Source organism: Pyxicephalus adspersus, chromosome 8, assembly GCF_032062135.1.
Source record: "Pyxicephalus adspersus chromosome 8, UCB_Pads_2.0, whole genome shotgun sequence".
Classification (NCBI taxonomy): Eukaryota; Metazoa; Chordata; class Amphibia; order Anura; family Pyxicephalidae; genus Pyxicephalus; species Pyxicephalus adspersus.
The window spans coordinates 52,480,549-52,499,121 of NC_092865.1; the positions used below are offsets into that span (position 1 = coordinate 52,480,549).

Below are 18,573 nucleotides of genomic sequence, written 5' to 3' on the forward strand. Positions count from 1 at the left end.
CTATTGTTATAAGAACTTCCGAAATCACAGTCACAAGGTCGGCATCCCATTATGTCATTGCTAAGACCCCAAAACTCTGGCTGGAATAGGGAAAAAACAGGTATATAAGGTGTTTCTATTACTGTATATTCAATATATCTATTTCATAATTAAGGAGAGAAAAGGAGCATTTTGGGGGCTACACATTGATTTATTAGATGTGTCTCTGTATTGTTAAAATTTCATTTGCTACTGTGGGCCACACCCAAGTTTTAAAAGTTTGGCTACTTTGGGAAACACCCTTAAGGGGGTTGCCTTGGGTAACGCCTTTGAGGGGCTCATATATTAAAAAAGGGGCTGCAATGGACAACAGCCTTTAGGGTTTAGGTGCTATCTGCTGTAGAAAACACTTGTGTGTCCAATGGATTAGAATTATCCTTGTTGTAACACCCTTGATTAGCTTGTGTACCAAAAGATTTCCATTGTAGGAAATGCCCTTAAGGGGTTCATGCATTAAAAGTATATCTGCTATAAGCAACACACCTGAGGATCCTATGTATTAAAAAAATGCATTGCAATAAATGTGTAGCCGCATTGTGTAGTCCAAGCCGCTGAGGAGTTTATAGATTAATAGTGCAGTTGCTGTGAGGGTTTGTGCAATAAAAGTGTTGATGTCAATGAGCAGTAACCTTTTTTAATTAGTGTAACATGCTTTAAAAAGTTATATGCTTTAATTTAATTGGTTGAAAAAAAACACTTTACTACTTGCAGACACTTTTTTCACATCAGATCCTTTCTATTATTGAATTATTTAAACTTTAATATGCACTCACCAGACACTGGTTACAATATCGCCCTGTCACAAATCTCTTACAGTAACAGTCACCGCTAATCTGGTCACAAGGGCTGTTACCTGCTACAATCCCACGAGGGTCACATTGGCATGCTGAAAAAAAAAAACATGAGATATTGGGATGCCAGAATAAAAAAACTTGGTACACTTGGTACAGTAAAAAAACAGAACACAAAAGGTGCAACAAAGCATTGATATTTTCTACCTGTTAACATTCCAAGAAATACACAAGCCCCACCCCCAAGCAACAAAAGAAAAGGTACAAAAAAATATGAAGATTGTCATTATTGATCTGTGCTTCTAAAAATCCTAATTGCTTGTTTTTAGGTCTCTATTGAGTTTAGAATTCCAGGGGAGTAAGATTGAGTGTGAAAGATGACAATCCCTGAGTTTAAGTACAATTTTATAAATTCACCAGGAAACTGGTTCAAAAAGAAAGGGATTTTCAGTGGCATCAATTGCAACAATTTGCAACTTATAGACCTACAAACAGCTAAAAAATGCAAATACCTTCATTTACAAATATACTTTATATAAAAAGAGAAATATAAGTATTTGCAATACTTGAACAGTGATCACTTTGACATGTTCAAATAGACCAAGAAAAAAACATTTTTTTAACAAATATTTTAAAATCAAGAAGTAATGAAAGTATACATAGGCAGAGCCGAAAATTTACTGCGTTTCGCAGTTTTTACTGCTTCCTCAGGATTGCCTTTAAAATCTTTAGTCAGAGTCTTTAAGATTTCTCTGATCTGCATGTGTGGTCAGCTACTAACAAGATATACAGCTTTTTTATTGTACAGTGCTGCATAATATGTTGTTGCTATATAAATACTGTTTATTTATAGCAATATTAATAATAATATAAGATCTGTATGACAGGTGATGGCAATCTTTATCTTTTTCTCAGTATAAACACTAATGTTTTGTTTTTCCCTTTCTTATGTAAAGCACAGTGCAACCTACCAGTAACTGTCACTGAACCATCATGTGCAGTCTTGTTTATGCATTTATAAAGCCCTGACATAGTCCATATTCATGTCACTATCTAATCTCCATAATCCCTACCATAATCATATGTCATTCCCATCATCTAAGGTTAATGTAAGGGAAAAGAAGAATTTTAGAAAATGATTACATTCTCACTGTTAAAATGTGCAAAGAATCTTGAAGGTCAGTAATAGCAAATAAAGTTAGAAAAGGAAACCTTTATTAGGAGAAGAAGACCCCCTAAAGTTCCAAATACTGTGGGATTTTTTTCCTCAATAATACTGTAAAACTGCAAATGAAGACACCAGTAAGTAGGCTACAGTGGCAGACTACACCAGGCTAAAATAGACAGCTGTCCCAGGGAAGGGGATGCTAAAAAAAATTCTAAATTGCAGTGCTGTTTACAACTTGCAAGTTACTTCTTTGAAAATCCAGTGGCCATCAATGGTTTCTTTTGTTTTGCCTTTAATAAAAGTTTCCTTTAATATTACAAAACAACCATACACAATTTGCATTCCTAATCCTGCAGAAATGTTCCACAAAAACATGTCAAAAGCATAACACAAATGTCTGTATACAATGATCCTTATGCATGATCCAATTAAAGTGAAAAAGTGATGTGGGAAGGAAGAGGGGGCTCATGAATTGAATACAACTCAGGGCCCAGAGTACAATTAATTCAATGGTGATTAGGGAACATTGGATATAAAAGAGTTTATTCAGAGGGATGAGCAGAGTACTTACGCTGACACCCCAGGGGGTCGTTTCTGCTGAGTCCATAGAAGTTTTCTTTGCAGCTGTCACATCTTTCTCCTTTCACATTTTCTTTGCAGCGGCATTGTCCTGCGATCATACCCAGGTTGACGTTGGTGTGGCTGTCGCAGACTCCTCCATCCAAGGAGCCCACCGGATCGCAGTCACAGGCTGAAGAATAAAGTACACAGCAAATACACTTGTAATACATGAATGAACAACATAGACAGAATAAAGTTGGAATTAATATTTTCCCCTTCTAAGTTGTTTTTAAAAACAAATTTAATGGGTTAATGCACTGGGATCTAAAGTATGTTTTTGGCAGATGCTGTAGACCAGTGAGATTCCTACCTTGAGCATTTACTGTGTCTAATATGAAAAGCTTACACTCTCCTTGTTGGATTTGTAATTTGGTTTATATATGGAAAATGCTTCTAAGGAAGCTGAAGCACTCATTGGTGGATGAAAGCACCCACAACTAGGTGGTAGTGGGCTGAAAGAGAGATAGGAATTGTGGCATAATAGGCATTTTAAACCACAAGGCCAGGCAGAGAGATTAGCAAGGTAGCAACTTTGGTTGATTTTTGTATAATGTACTAAAAAGGCATCTATTGTAGGCAATGACCCTGAGAGGTTCATGTATTAAAATGTTGCAGCTTTATGCAACACCGCTGAGGGGCTCATATTTTAAAAATGTTCTTGCTGTATGCAATGCCCCTGAGGGGTTCAAATATTAGAATAGGTGGCAGCTGTGGGCAACACTCCTCATTGGGTTATCTTTTTAATGGTGTAGTAGCTCTGGGCAACAATTTCAAAGGAGTTATAAATTACAAGTAAAGCTGCTGAGGGTAACACTCCTGAGGAGCTTGGTCGAATTAGCAGAAGTGGGAACAAAAAGGGCAGGATATGAAACGTATGCCACAGAAGTAGTTTAAAGACTATGGAGAAAGCACAATCAAGCCTTTTTGCTTTGGGTGCCAAAAGACCTTTTCCCAGCCACGCCCTTATTTTGTGGCCCATAAAAAAGTAATTTATAAGTATATATCCATCTTATCCATATATAGAGGTGTGTATAAAAAGAGGTACAACTAAGGACTAAAGAGGGACAGGGGTTCTTGGATCTAATAGAGGGACTGTCCATCTAAATCAGTGGTATTTGGGATGTATGACCTCCTTCCCCCACACCAACTCCCAACATGTCCATAAAAAGCCAGAACAAGAACTCACGGATACAGGCTGTCTCTGCTCTGATATCAGACCAGGGGTTTAGGTAGTAGAAAGGTTTGCAGACCTCACAGTTGCGCCCCATGGTATTGTGCTGACAGTCGTCACATACGCCGCCACTCACCCCTCCAGTGGCTAGATACACCGCCATGTCAAAATGGCACTTTCTGGAGTGATTATTACAGTTGCACCCTAGAACAAACCCAGACATACAAATTAAACACTTGTAAGCATTATTTCATGTGCTAAGTGCTATTGGCATATAGCATGATAAGCCCAGGGAAGTCCTACTTTTGCAGGAATGCGGGTTGTCTGGTTCTGCTGGTCTCCAGGGAAGATCATGGTAGAATTCCTGGCACAGTTCACAGTTTAGGCCCGTTGTGTGATGTTTGCACACACATCGGCCATGTATCTAGAAAAGACAGCAGGGATAAAAAGTTTATTTTGGTAAAACAAAATGCATCAGTTAATTCCAGCTTCAATCTGCTGATCACTAAAATTCTTGGGGCTATTCATGTAAAAAGAAGCTTTTAAAAAAATATCTACAAAAATGATCTTCGCCCATGACCCAGTAACCCAATTAGGTTTAGTAAAACAAATAATGATATATTGTAAATACCGCTAGCAAAGGCATACCATATATACTCAAATATAAACTTGGGTACTTATTTTCAGCTATAATATAGGAAAATGCCTTGATTTGAGTATAAACCTAAGGCACAAACTGCATCCTGAACTGCTAACGTTCAAAACAATAATCAATAGATATTCTAAAAAAAACTTACGTGAATAATTACATCAATGTTTTTGCAAAACACTTTAAAAGGGAAAACAAATTTAAATCACATCACACTCCCGCTTACAAATGGGTCATTTGTTATTTTATTTTTGTATATTATTGTTGGCTACCAGTAAATGGCACTGTGCTAGAATGTAAAGTGTGTAACATGTATCGTGTCTCATTGTTTGTTTACTCTTCACAGGACAGAGCACCATCAGCTGGTGTGATCTGAGAATAAAGCAAGATTCTTTTTCTAAAGGAATTTTAAGGGGATAAAATCTTGATTTACACCTGAATATATAGAGTACAAGTTTATCTTTTTAAAGAACCATAAGTGCCTCACATGACTAAATAATGAACCAATCACAACTTGTTATATGATCCTAACTAAAGTGTTTTTAGGACTGATATCAACACTGCTTTGTTTTAAATATTTGGTTTATATTTAGCTAAATTAAACTGATTTTAGAATCCTTGTAACTTTAATAGGAGAGTCAGGTCAACCGTGACCATCAAAGTCATGTGACCATTCTATCCTCCAGTCATGAAGCTTTCATTGCATTGGAGACACTACGGGTTCCACATTACTGACAGTATTTTATGAATAAACACAGGAAGTGCTGATTAATTCTGCATCTGTCTTTGAAAATCCTCACCCAGTGATATTTTCTATATCAACCCCCTTTTATATATTGAAGTATGTTGTATTAAATTACCATTCCGTCCACCCCTCCTTCAATCCCCTCCACGGGGGAACACTCCGAGGCATGTCCGTAGCAGAAGCAGCTCCCACGCACCACCAACTCGTACACTGCATAATAATACTTCTGCAGGACTTCTGGCCGCTGGTCCAAAAGATTGTCCCCCAAAGTGTGAAGCTTGGTAAAATTGATCCTCAAGTTTGTAATCTGTAGGAGTTCTGTAGGAAAACATACCAAGTTTTATTAGAAGAAAATTGAATCTTGAAAATTGTTTGGTTGTCTCATTGTTTATGGGTGGATTCATGTTGGGGTTCTTGGAAATTCACCACTAGACATGGTAAGGTTGAGCAACTGAATGTTAGCATTTTTTATCCCACCAATGATAATTATGGTGAGATTAACCACACAAAGTTTAGGAAGAAGACAATCCTGCCTTGATTTCCCAGACCACCAGGGAGGAGAGATCTCGTACTTTCTGACTTCAAATGCATATCCATAACATTCAAGCCTCTTGGGGGCCCTAGGCTCTTGTTGGCTTGGGTTGAGGCTTTTTTTTACTATATTGGCGCCAATGGCCCGGTGCCTTAGGCAGCACAGCAGTGGTGGCAGTACTATGCCTCACTGCTTTTTCTGGTCACCTCTGGACTAAATACTTCAAATTAACTACAGTACACAAGACTGCAGGAATGTTAAAAAATGTCAGAAAACCCAGAAACCACAGTTCAAACAACATAAAACCATTACTCTTGTGTCATCTTTATTGGTTTGTATAGTTAAAATGTAGCTAGAAATATAAATCAGACCATATACTGCAATCAATAGCTCATTTTATGAAACGCTCCGCACTAAGGCTGGCCTGATTGTATAATCTCTGTGTAACAAGGACATTGTAAGATATAGGTCAGCTTTAGTCTACAGACATTGTATTATATACCATAACACCCAATGTCGGTAGGAATGTTCAGATCACAAGAATCAGATCTGTGCTACATACCTTGTATCTCCAAGCTGTAGGGATCGTCTACTTTGATAGCTGGATCAAGGACTTTGAAAATCACCTGCAAACCAAGAACAGAACATTTGATTTTAAAATGTTTTTGTAGAAGAGTTCATATTCCGCTAATGTTATGTATACTGAAGTTTAATTGCCTTAGTCCCTGTTTGTCCTCACAGTAGAGATCTCTTAAGGATGGAGCTATAAAAAAGTAATACTTTGAAATAGGCAATGGATCAATCACCAATCAATTGATTTATTATTGATGAACCAACTTGGGATGTGGATGGGTGAATCACATGTACCTCTACATCAGTTAACAAATATTTGGAAAGCTCCTTTATATATTTACTACCATGGAGTTAACTTTTAATAGGCAATCCCCCAGTTTTGTATTACCATGATGGTAAACACTGACCTCTCCTTCAGTGGATGGCTCAATATCTGAGTATCTCTGATCACAGATGACATCATCAATCTTCTGTAGGGCGTGAACCGGGACCCCAGGAAACATCTTGGTGCAGTTATAGGAGAAATATCGATATACTTTCCAAGTGTGACCAAAATCTGCCGACCTTTCAATCAACATGGCGGCTGGTCGGAATGTCTGCAAGAAAGATGGAGGTGACTCATTTTGGATTTATGTACTGGTATGGTCCAACTATACACCATATAAAATAAAGATTAGTGTGCAATAAGAAAACTCTCTGCTTTTTCCTGCTTTAATATCTCTACTATCCTGTAGACACTTTAAGATCTCTATGACACGGCCAATCAGGATGACCGAATATCATCTCTGGGAAGAAAAAAAAAAAGAAGGATGGTGGCCTTGTGTGATGGAAAGCAGATAGGTGAGTCATGTGGCTTGAGTTCTGCTTTAATTTGGAACTAGAGTCCAATCAGGGTTTCTTAGTCTTTTGCCATAACATGCAAGTATAGTGGCACTTTATGCATGACTTTACCTGCCACATTGCCCCCCTTCAGTGGTATGATGGCCATGATCTCCATCATTGCTCCATCACCACCAGTGGCATTTTCACCTAGTCTTCTTCTGGGTTTATCACTTCCTTGGTCCAAGATAACAGAACTCCAGCATGTGTGCATGGCGGTAAATACCACCCAACACTCAGGGGATGCAACACACACCAAGTTGTGCATTCATCTGTATGTAAATGTGAAACTATATACATAAATGTATTAACTACCTATTTTGTGGGGTAGTTGTCCTACAACCTATATTTTCTGTAAGACTCTGAAACCATAGCCATAATTAATTATAGATACTTTACAATTACTTCTATACAGGAAATCCATTAGTGCTTTGGAGTAAATATGGTATACACCATGTGCATATCTAATTAAAAACAGAAAAAAGGTCTAGAGTAATTCTAACTCTTTCCTATATATCCTTGATCTGTCCATAAATCCAATAATTTAAAACTTCCTGTGAGCTCTACCTGTGCTGTTTGGAAAATTTTAAAAGTTCTATCTGGGCAGCCCAGTTCACCTGCAAATGCAGAACATCTCCCCTCATATTATGGAGATATGAACAGGACAGAGTGGTCAATTTCAAATACCAAAATCCAATTCAGAAGTGAGCAGTCTGCAGTGATAATGCTGCTCCTCCATAGATATAGTACGGTAGGGTGATAGAGCGTTGTCACCATAGTGCAGGGCAGATGTGTTACTGGCATGATCCTGGTGAAAATATGGATCATACAACAGAATAGGATGCAACGTTAGCTGCAATGTATTACATTTTAGCTCTTGGGTTTGAATACAATTCAAAGTGATTATTTCTGTGTATTTCTCTAAAAATGTCACAAATCCTTGTGAAAAAACTGTACCTTAAATTTCATGATGAGATGCGTAAAGTGGAATTCTGCCTCCAAATCGAGCCGAATGCTTACTGTTTCCACTCCTGTAAGCAAAGAAATAAAAAATTTAAATGCCACATTCATAGGAAGTAAATGAATAATTTCAGATAGATTTTTCAATCTTTCACTCTGGTATTTGTGAATACCATTGACACACAATTTGTAGTTTCATTTTACTAATTCCAACTCCATTTTATCAGCATGTTTCCCAGGCCACCACAAAGGGTTAATAGGGTGGCTAGGAGCCAGGAGACTGCTAGCCGCCTGCTCAGCATGATCCATTGATACTTCCATAAACTTTGTGTCTGCTGTGCTTTTGTGCTAGAAACTGTTTAACTACATGCAAATGTATGCAAATTAGGTTTTAATAGGGAGATTTAGAGCAATTAAGAGCTTAATTTATTACAATGTTCAAAGCAAGTAAGCTCTGTCTATGTCACGCTAGCCTGTTCAATCATTTAAGGTCCCATAGTTGCTGTTTTTCGAAAGGAAACAGGGAAGCGCTGGCAAATTGGGTGGGCAAAGAAGAGGTCGTTTTTAGCAACATTTTTTGGCAAGTTCCAGTAACAATATTGTTGAGTGGGAAGTACAGATTATGTTCCCCATTGTTGTACTCTTGTACCAATTAAAATAGAACCTTGGTCTTCCATAAGTTGTTGCAGTAATAAATTATGTTTTTGCACTTACAATTTTAGCTTAGTCCCCTTGCAAATCGCAAACCTATCAGAGTTCCTGTTTTGCAGCTTCCTGTGATGAGGTGGCAACAATTCTGCACTGCTCCTGAATGCAGGACAGTGTTGCCACTTTCATGTACAGTATGCTGTGCCTGCCCACATTACAGTGCTGGATATGGATCAGAACTGCCAATACTGATATACAAGCCTATAGCTTGCCCATCAGCAGGTGGTCATGGTTAGACCTGCACAATGATTTCTGGATTGACAGCAAGGATTCAAGAAGCTCAAGGGACCATATATCTGCAAGCTACAGGATGTTTGGACCAGTGTTTATCAACTGGGGGTTTCATGGAATCCGGGGGGTTTCCTCCAGAGATAGCTAAGGGTTCCTTGAGCAAAGAGCAATTTGTACCCCTCACATCAATTACTGCTGACACTAATGATCGTTTTGGCTATCTGTAAGGATGGCATTCTTCCCAATGGCCAGCAATGTAAAACATTCTTCCCACTGACCACCACACTAATATACTGTGAGCTGTGTAAATATAATAATTATAGAGGGCGTTTCCTAAGACCTGAAAGTTATTTCAAGATTTCCCCATGTTAAAAAAAACTGGTTTAGACATTAGTAATGGCGACATCTATAAAGCATATGGCAAGTTCAGTTTGTAACATGTTTACTTTAAAGAACCCTGAAATATGTCACATAGTCTGCAAGTAACCCCTCACCATTCTCAGATTGCCACCATGTCTTCTCGTCATCAGGTCCTGCCAGGTAAATGACATTTTGGATTCTGTGGCTCCCCTTATAGTATGGCACCCGCGAGTCACAGATGAAACATTTCTCTGACTCCTATAACACAACAATATATCTTAAATGTAACATATTTTTTTTTTAAATCAATGGTGTATTTATAGTCGTTGTTGAAGATTTTATAAAACGTTCATAATGTTAAGATGGTTGACAGATGCTGGTCAAACAGAAATATTGGATTGTAGCTGGACGGTAGACTTCAGTACTAGGTGAGGAGATTGCAGTATTTAAGAACAAGGTAGGAGAACACAAGAGCAGAATGGGTAAAAGAGAATGGTAGGGGAGCCATAGACAAGGTTAAGGCGTAAAAGTACTAGAGAAGGAACCAGGTGGAAACCAACCTACATGGTAGCGTTAGTAGAGGAGAAGAAAAAGATGGAAAATGAAGAGAAATACTTGAGAACAAGTTAGGTTGGGAGAGGAGCAGAAAAGGAGAAGGCAGGGGAGCACCAGGGAAGAAGAAACTGAAGGTAGGTGGGTGAAAGAACACTAGAAATAGGGGATGGGTGGATTAGAGAAAGAGTGAAGCACTAGAGAGGAGAAAAGAAGGGGAACACTGGAAAAGGAGAATATAGGGGAGAGGAAACAAAGGAAAAGTTAGGGGTAGAGGAAGTAGGACAGTGCTACAAAAAGGATAAGGCATCAGAGTACTGGAGAAAGAAAATAAAGTTGAACACTTGAGAAATAGAGAGGAAGCATGAGAGATGTGGAGAGTTGGGGAGCAATTTGACAGAACAGGGTATACAAGGACTAGAGAAAGAGAACTAAAAAAGGGGAAAACCAGGGAGCAGTAGAGGTAGTAGTATAGAGATAAGGTATCAGGTGCCATCGAAAAAGAAGACTAGGGGGGGGACACTACAGAAGGGGAAGTCAGGGATCAATAAAAAAGTAAGGTAAAGCAGCAACTAGAGGAGAAGAACGCCCAAGCAAAGTTGAAAATCCAGCATATAAAGTATGTGTTATAATTTAATTATTAAAGATAAAAACTGCATAGCTTAAAAATGCTTGAGTGGAAACAGTTTGACTTTTTCTATTGCTAATAATTTTTTGAATGTATTGCCATAAAGCTTTTAATAATTAATTTAAAATCCCTTTTGGATGCCTCTTGAATGAAATATAAAATGTAATGAGATTGACTTGGCTTCACTTTAAGAGTTAAATCATACAAATGAGCGAGACCAACTTGGAACCTGCCCAAATCTATAAATGCATTGCCCTAGGTGAGAAGAGTATTGTATGTGGGTACACACCTCCAGGAAGTTTAACTCATACAAGCACAATTTCAGAGGTTAGTGGCATTTTCTAACTTATCTGCTTAGTTTTTATTTGTTATATTTTTCAGTTGCTTTGTATGGGCAAGCTAAATAAAGTAACAGAGTGTTTCTTTTATAAGCTTTGGTTTTCATGTGAGAAGCATTATAAATATCTGGCATTAAAGTTTGCCTTTTCAACTTCCTCCCCAACAATCCTTATAAAAAATCTGAGGGTGTCTGGGCACCCCTATGCACACAACACCATGAATATATATATGCAGTATGAGATCTAATGTACTCTGACTGCTGGTCTTCGGAGATTTTGGGTAATATTTAGTGTTGTCAATACTACGCTCACTGTTCTCCTCGCTGGAGGCTCTGACATGAGGAAGCAAATGCAAGATGGCCACGTCCACACAAAGACAAAATAAGGAACAAGGCATAGTAAGTTAGTGATAGGGAAAGGTTCAGCTGCAGGGAGACCACAAAAATACTGGTGTCTAGTCTTGTGGCCTTTTTTTGGGTGCAGCTTCCATTATTCAGTTCCTCTTTGATATAACTCTACGAGGGAAGCAAAAACAAAACTAAGCAAAACTGAGATATATAATTTTCCTAAAATAAAGTTTGCACAATTCTGGAGCTTACAGCAAAACTTTGCTTACATTGGGGAAGGTAAAATTAGGGTTTTAAGCATTTTTTAAAGATGTTCAATGGGCTTTAAAAAGCTCCTACAATTTATGGCATAAAGGATTCTTTTAACATTTATGGACCAGTTCTAAACCAAATAATGATCTAATATAAATCTCATTGTTAATTAATGAAAACTAGAGTTGCTGTTTTAGAGAAATTGGAATTTTTCTATTTTTTCTTCACTCATAGCTATACTATAGCCTACATATTCTGTGCAGGAAATATATAACCAGGACAGGGCTGTACTGTCTGACAGGGGTGCTTAGAAGACAAGACTAGTAAAGAAAAATACCAAGCCCTCGGCAGGTAGGACAGTTTACATATAAGTTGCTTGCCTAGAGTTCAGCTTTAGGTTCCGTATAGTTCAGGTATCAGCAGACATGACAAAGCTGCATTGTACTTTCAGAGAATTTGTGCCCAAAGTCTCAGATAAAATGTTGGCCCTGTTCCTAAATTCTGGTTGGCATAGCTGTTATCATTGCGATTAGAACCAGCCGAGAATGTGTCTCCAAGGACAAGACTATAATAAGGTCTGTGTGCTTGGGAAGGAAATGATCACTTGATGGACATCAAGGTTCTGTATGCACAACTGTTTCTTTTCAGCTATGCTTTAGTTTCTGGGCATTCTCATAGCTTTGATTCTGGCCAAATGGTGTTTTATGTCATTTTGTGATGGACAACCCTTGGGTTCCTCCACAAAACAGGAGTTTTATTGTGTGGGTGAACTACTTGTCAGTGAAAGTCATTGGAATGTTTGTGGACCTTCCATGTCAACTTTTTCAGTTAGCACAAAAAATAATTTCTTAACAAACTTTTGCCCCCAAAAAATAAATAAAATACCTTAGTCCAGTCTCCAATGCTTCCTGGTGGCACCAGTGACATTACTGGACCTTCAAAAGAGCTATAAGCTTGACCCTCCCCAAGCTACCTTGCAATGGGCTGGAGTGCATCCATGATGAATGTTGACCTCTCTGCGCTGCTTGAAGAACCAGTAATGTCACCCTTATCATGAAGAAGCATTAGAAGCTGGGGTGAAGTTCTTTGTTTGGAGAGGTGGGGGTACTGTTTGTTTCTAAACTGCATTTGAAAGCTATTTGTGCTATTTCATGCAACTTTGTTGGGTTGTTTTGCCTTGAAAGATCCACTTTTCCAAAAATATTCCTGTCCTGTAGCACTGTCCTGGTTTCATATCCTATTATTCAAAGGCAGAAAATAATAACAAAAGAAGTCCTTACACATTAGATATTGGCCAAATTATAGATAAAAGACAGAGGCTGGACATTTACAAATGATGATGTGATTTTTTTTATGCCCAGTGGGCACATGATTAAAGGCAGATGCTTGACATTTCTGTACATTTGGAAATGGACAACAGGTTTTGGGAACAAAGGCTCTTCATATATAGATGGATGGAATTCACTTTGTCCAAGTGGGTAATGTTGGTATATGGCACAACCATGCTTCCTATATGTTATTTTCTGCTCCTTTAAGTCTAATTTATATTATTGAGACGTTATAGGACATAATTGGTATAGCTCTGTAAACTGAGCCTTGCAATATACCAATTAACCATTGAATATGCCAACGTTGATGATGACGTACCGAAAGATGGCTGACAATGCAGTACTCCTTGCTCGACTCCATTCCACATGTAGATGTGGCACTGAGGTTGTTGTCCCGACCAATAAGAAGGTTTCCTGTGGCGGGGTAGCATCCTCCATTGGTACATCCATGTTGTATTGTGTCTGGCTCCTCAGCCTGTACAGTTAGAATAAAAGCTAGGAAGAAACACAGAAATAATAATGAAAAAGAGGTGTCTTTAGGCCCTGTTTACACTGTTGCTCTGTGTTACCATATACACTTGTATATTCTAACATTAAAATGTGTTAGCATTTCTTCCCCTTGCATTGCATTAGGCAGCCAATTAATGTAAATGGACTGTGTAATGCACCAAAATACCCCTAAATGGTGCATGTAGTATCTGTATGGAAACATAATGGTTGACTAATTAAAGTATATACCGGAATACCCGAGGTATCACTGAAAACTACATTAACTCCTGTATAAACCTAGGGCACAAAATGTGCCCTACAACAGCCAGTAATCAACAGGATTCAAATAACATTTTTGTTAATAAATTCACTAATGGTATGTTATTCCTAAACTATTTCTTTAAAAGGGTGAAAAGTAAAACTACATGAGCTTGTCACAGTTTGTGAGTAGGAGCCTCCAGGGGGCGCTATAGCTGGCACAAAAATGGTGTGAGCCCTGAAAAGGGCCAAGGTGCAGAATCTAAGCAGTAACCAGGTCTTCTCTGAAGCCTCTGATGGTGAGGATGTTGCACTGCTGGTCACTGCCAGGCTGCAGCCCTTGGGCACACCAGGGTGGGCAGGATGATACGCAGTACAAAATCACTGGGTGGAAGATTTGTCAAGGAAGGCCATGGTCAATGCAGGCAGCAAGCAAGGGAGGTCAGGTCAAAAGCCAAGGGTCAAATACCAGGGATCCAGGAAATAGACACCAGTGACACAGGGAACACAGGATACACCGCAAGCAACAGGAGGCACAGGTGACACAGGAATATCCACAGATAGAGAGAAAGACTGGAACCGCCCAAGGGACCTGGCTGGGAAACAACAGACTGGACTACAAGGTGTTAACACAGGAGTTGGACAGGGAAAGCACTGAATTAACAAACAGGTGTACAGGAAATGCTCAACAGAGCTAGGGGGCTCGGCACTAGTGGAGACACGTTACACAAACGCTGAGTGCTGTGTCTGAGCTAGCTAAATAGAGGATTAAGTGGCTATTTCCTGATTGGCAGGCAGGAGGGGCAATACTGATTAAATCTTGAAGAGCAGGCACGCCCAGGCTCAGAACTGCAGGCATGCGCAGGAGAGAAGCTTCTGTATTTTAGCAACAAAAAGATACGTGTGACAGTGCTCAGCCTGTTTATCTGTTTTCCCTTTTTACAAGTTAAAGTATTTTGTATTTTAAATTGATTAGGATGGGCCACTTGCTCTTAAATGATCTTTTGTTCACTATTGTTGGCCACCAGTGGATGGTGCTGTGACCTTATGTAAAGTACTACAAACTCTCTCTCAGATGGCAAGAGCTGATATTACACTTTACAAGAGGACACAGCACCATCTACCGGTGTGACCCAAGTATAAGCCAAGATTCTTTTTCTAAAGTCAAGGTAAAAAAAATATCTTGGCTTATACTTTTGTATATACAATATTCTGCACAAAGTTCTTTAAGTGTGGAGTCTAATTAGAGTGCAACAGAGCCAGAGAACAGAGCATGGTATCAGCTCATATGATTTCTGAAAGAATTAACCAGTGTTGAACAAATGGAACAAATTTACCAATACCCTTTTACTTGTATATTTACCAGATCAAAAAAGTAATAATATAAATAAAAAGCTTTGCATAGCCTCTAGGATTTTTTATATTAATTCTACTCCCTCTGAGCAGTCTCCTTTTGTAATTCCTGCCCTGTGCAGTATGACAGCAAATCACATAACTACAATGACTTACAATTACTTTATCTATCTAAAGGAATACTAGATACCACTGCACAAAGAAAAATGATGTGCAGCACCCATTTGGCAAATGGACATAGTTAAAAGTTCAATTCCTATTGGTTGCTATTAGCTATTGAACTTTGCATATTGCCATATTTTGTTTCCTTTATGAACTCTTTAGGCATTAATTGCTTCCATTCTGTGATCTAGTGTCAGGACTTCAGCTCTGTTTCCTCTGTTCACCCAATCTGAAACTGTCATCTCACAGGCTGATGTCATGTCAGGTCATGCTTTTTATATATGGGAAAGATACATCTTTACAGTTCATGGGCTTCATTTACATTTATACACCCAGAAGGAAGGAAACCTGATTATCAGCAAATTATGAATAACCCTCATTCTTCATTTTCATTAGATCCCAAGCAAAAAAAAATAGATTTGCAAACTAGAAAAGAAAAGCTGATTGGCTTACCATAAAGAACTACCCTTAACTCATACATAAAATTTCCAATCAGAAAGTAATTTACCAGACTAGCCAATAAAACTGGGACTTACATCCAATGGTATTAATGGTAGAGATATCACACTGGCTGTTTTTCACTTTTCTTACATTGGTCTTGGTGTAAGAAGAGCTCCTGCCTTTTCGAACTTGCCCTGTAAACATGGGAGCTGGAGGTGATCTTCCTAAAACTACTTTCTTTTGGAACTCTTTTTCTTAGATTTGGCCAACCATGACCTTTGATCATTTTTGAATGTGCTATTGCTTCCAATACCTGCTCAATTTCCGGCAATCTAATGTTAAGTTCCAGCATCCAATTTCGGTTTTAAGAGCTCCTCATTTCTAAATTTCCTAGAACCTCATTTGTTAATATGCAAGTGCCAATCTTTTGCAGCCATTCTTACCAACAGGAAAGTGAGACACCGCCAATATTAGGGCTATATGAGGACTTGTGTAGATGAGCTTCAGACCCAGTAATTAAATGTAGGACTGCAGTACAATTGTGTAGATTTTTTTTCTCCTTTTCTCCTTGAATACATTTGGAAAGCTAAACTAATAAATTAACATTAAAATTCAGATATGAAGTTTGGGCATCTGAATTCCATCAGAATTACCATTATCCAAATATTGAGATGACCTCTAATTGTAAGGTTTGAGTCAATTAAGCAAAATGCCTAGGTCCTCAAATGCTATTGGTCATGGTCATGGATTCTGGTAGGGGATATCCCCCAAGAAAAGCAAAAGAAGAAATCAGAATAATAAGATATCAGGAGAGAATGACAGAACCAGATATAGTATACCCTCAAAGTAAGAAACAAAGGGTCATGGACATGATTGAAAGCTTCACATACATTAAAAGTTCTGATGGACCATGTTTCTAATATTCAAATAGGATCAAGAATAGAGGGATGTGGCTTGAATCTTTAAAATTAAAAGTTCAAGGCTAAAATCCAAAAATGAATCGAAATGTTATTTTACTGGAAGAGTAGAGAATGCCTGGAACAGATGATTGACTCATTCAGAGGAAGAGAATCGATTAATAGTAACCAAATTTATAGCATATGGGTAATATTTTACCAGGTTTCATCCCTTTACAGTATGAAAAAAATATTTTTGATCAGGTAGAAATGCCCTCAGCCTATAATTTCCTGATGTGGGATAGCACATGGCTTATCTAGATATAAATTGCAAAAGTACCAGCTATGCCCAACCAGTTCTTGATAAACCATAAAATCATTCACAATCATCTCCACAGTATAACTTGGATGTATTTTTCCATCAGTCATCTATGTTTCTGTGTTCCAGCAACCTGAAGTATTAGTTTTGACATTGAACTGGATGGAATAGGACTTGGACTGGGAATAGGATATCTTTAGTGGTGACAATACATAAATGATATCGTCCTGCTGCTCTTGGTATTCTTTGCAAACAAAATTGTGGTCCACCAGGGTCTACAGTTCATGACTGCATGATGTACGTTTGCCAGACAAGGCCTGTACATGTTTTTTTCCAAAAGTGTTCGTGTTTAGAGTTAATGCAAAGCTAACAAAAGAAGATTTGCAGGAAAAATAATACAGCTGAATGAAAAATCCTTGCATTCATTGAAAGCCGTAAGCGTGTCTGTCGCCCCAGCTGGTAGATTAAGCAGGAGATATTTGGAAGGCGTGGTCAATCAAATATCCATGCTGTGTCAGTACAACTCAGTAACTCTGAATTGTTCTGGATGAAAACTCCTCTGTGCCACATCCTGGCCCCCCTATTCTTCTCTCTCCTCCTACTTAATCATACTTCCTATGTTGTCAGCGATCAAAGGCTGCCATTTGTGTTTTGTACAGGAGAATGATGAGGTCTGTTGGCTTGCGCTAGTGGGTCCATATTGTGATCAGCAGGGTTTAACACCAAGTTTTGACTAATGAACTTTTGTGTCATCTCACTTTTTGATGTTTATGAGGCTTTGTGGAAGGTAATTTGACCAACTCATAGCTCTCTTTTGATGGGCAAAGGTTGGTCATCAGCTTCTTACATCTCTCAGAAGCTTTAGCCTCAATAAAAAAAAGTTTTGGAGAAGGGGAGGATGCCACTGCATCGGGGACCTGGACCCTCCTCAGCCAACAGGGGCAAGTCATTTTACCAGGAGAAGGGGGCCCACTGTTGGCTACATCTTCCCAAATGTTTAGGAGACCCTAATAGATCTCCAAGTAAATCCAACCACCACTCCTCACTAAAGATGGAATTATAATCACCTCTAAGGCAGCCCAAGTCTCCTATCTTCCCTTCATTCCAGCACTTCAGTCGCCTACATTCTCTTTGGCATTTGACACTTCCGGGAGTGTCAGATGCCTAAACCACCATGTGGATTTATCCTACATCACTAAGATTTAAAGGCCTATTTTTGCAGAATTATTGATCAGATTCTACCACAAGCCCTCCAACAAACTTTACACTTTCTTTTTAGGGGACCAAAATGCTTGGATGAGGCCCTATCCCTCAACATTAGGCTCCCAATACCAGTCTTTAGGGAAGGAATGTGGCTTGGTATGGTATATGGGAGAAAAATGTATGGATGAGCCTTTCTCCATCAACATCAGGCCCCCCAAACCAGTGCTTCCTGTCCTCCCTTTCCTGGATAGCTTCCATCTCTGAAAAGAGTCTGGTGGAAATGAAATTTAATTATTTAAATCTTGAAAATGCTACCAGATACAGCCTTAAGGTATCCACCAAGCATGTTATATGAAGGTTTTTATGTATTGTCTGTATTGCTCTTGCAGCTGCAAATAAGCGTACCAAAAGGTAGACAACCCTTTTATGTTAAGTAAAATTCTGTTTGTTTTTTTTTTTTTTGGGCAACACCCATTTTTTTTTAAAAAAAGGGTGCAGCACCACCCCCTAATTCTCGATTGCCTAGGCGATTGAGAATGAATGGGAGCGCAAAGCCTGCCAGGATACCTACGTCACGCAT

General features: G+C 38.7%; 1 protein-coding gene across 3 annotated transcripts in view; it reads right to left on the bottom strand.

Annotated features, from left to right (window-relative positions):
• Positions 1-18,573, bottom strand: part of LOC140337095 (laminin subunit beta-1-like) — a 62,850-nt gene that overhangs the window by 24,866 nt on the left and 19,411 nt on the right. For all 3 annotated transcript variants that reach the window (XM_072420636.1, XM_072420637.1, XM_072420638.1), the window contains 11 exons: positions 13,192-13,367; positions 9,562-9,685; positions 8,126-8,199; positions 6,697-6,885; positions 6,279-6,342; positions 5,300-5,502; positions 4,094-4,214; positions 3,806-3,994; positions 2,570-2,749; positions 813-925; positions 1-80 (listed from right to left, as the gene is read on the bottom strand). In XM_072420636.1, coding sequence (XP_072276737.1) covers positions 1-80; positions 813-925; positions 2,570-2,749; positions 3,806-3,994; positions 4,094-4,214; positions 5,300-5,502; positions 6,279-6,342; positions 6,697-6,885; positions 8,126-8,199; positions 9,562-9,685; positions 13,192-13,367 — 1,513 coding nt within the window. The remainder of the gene's footprint in view (positions 81-812; positions 926-2,569; positions 2,750-3,805; positions 3,995-4,093; positions 4,215-5,299; positions 5,503-6,278; positions 6,343-6,696; positions 6,886-8,125; positions 8,200-9,561; positions 9,686-13,191; positions 13,368-18,573) is intronic.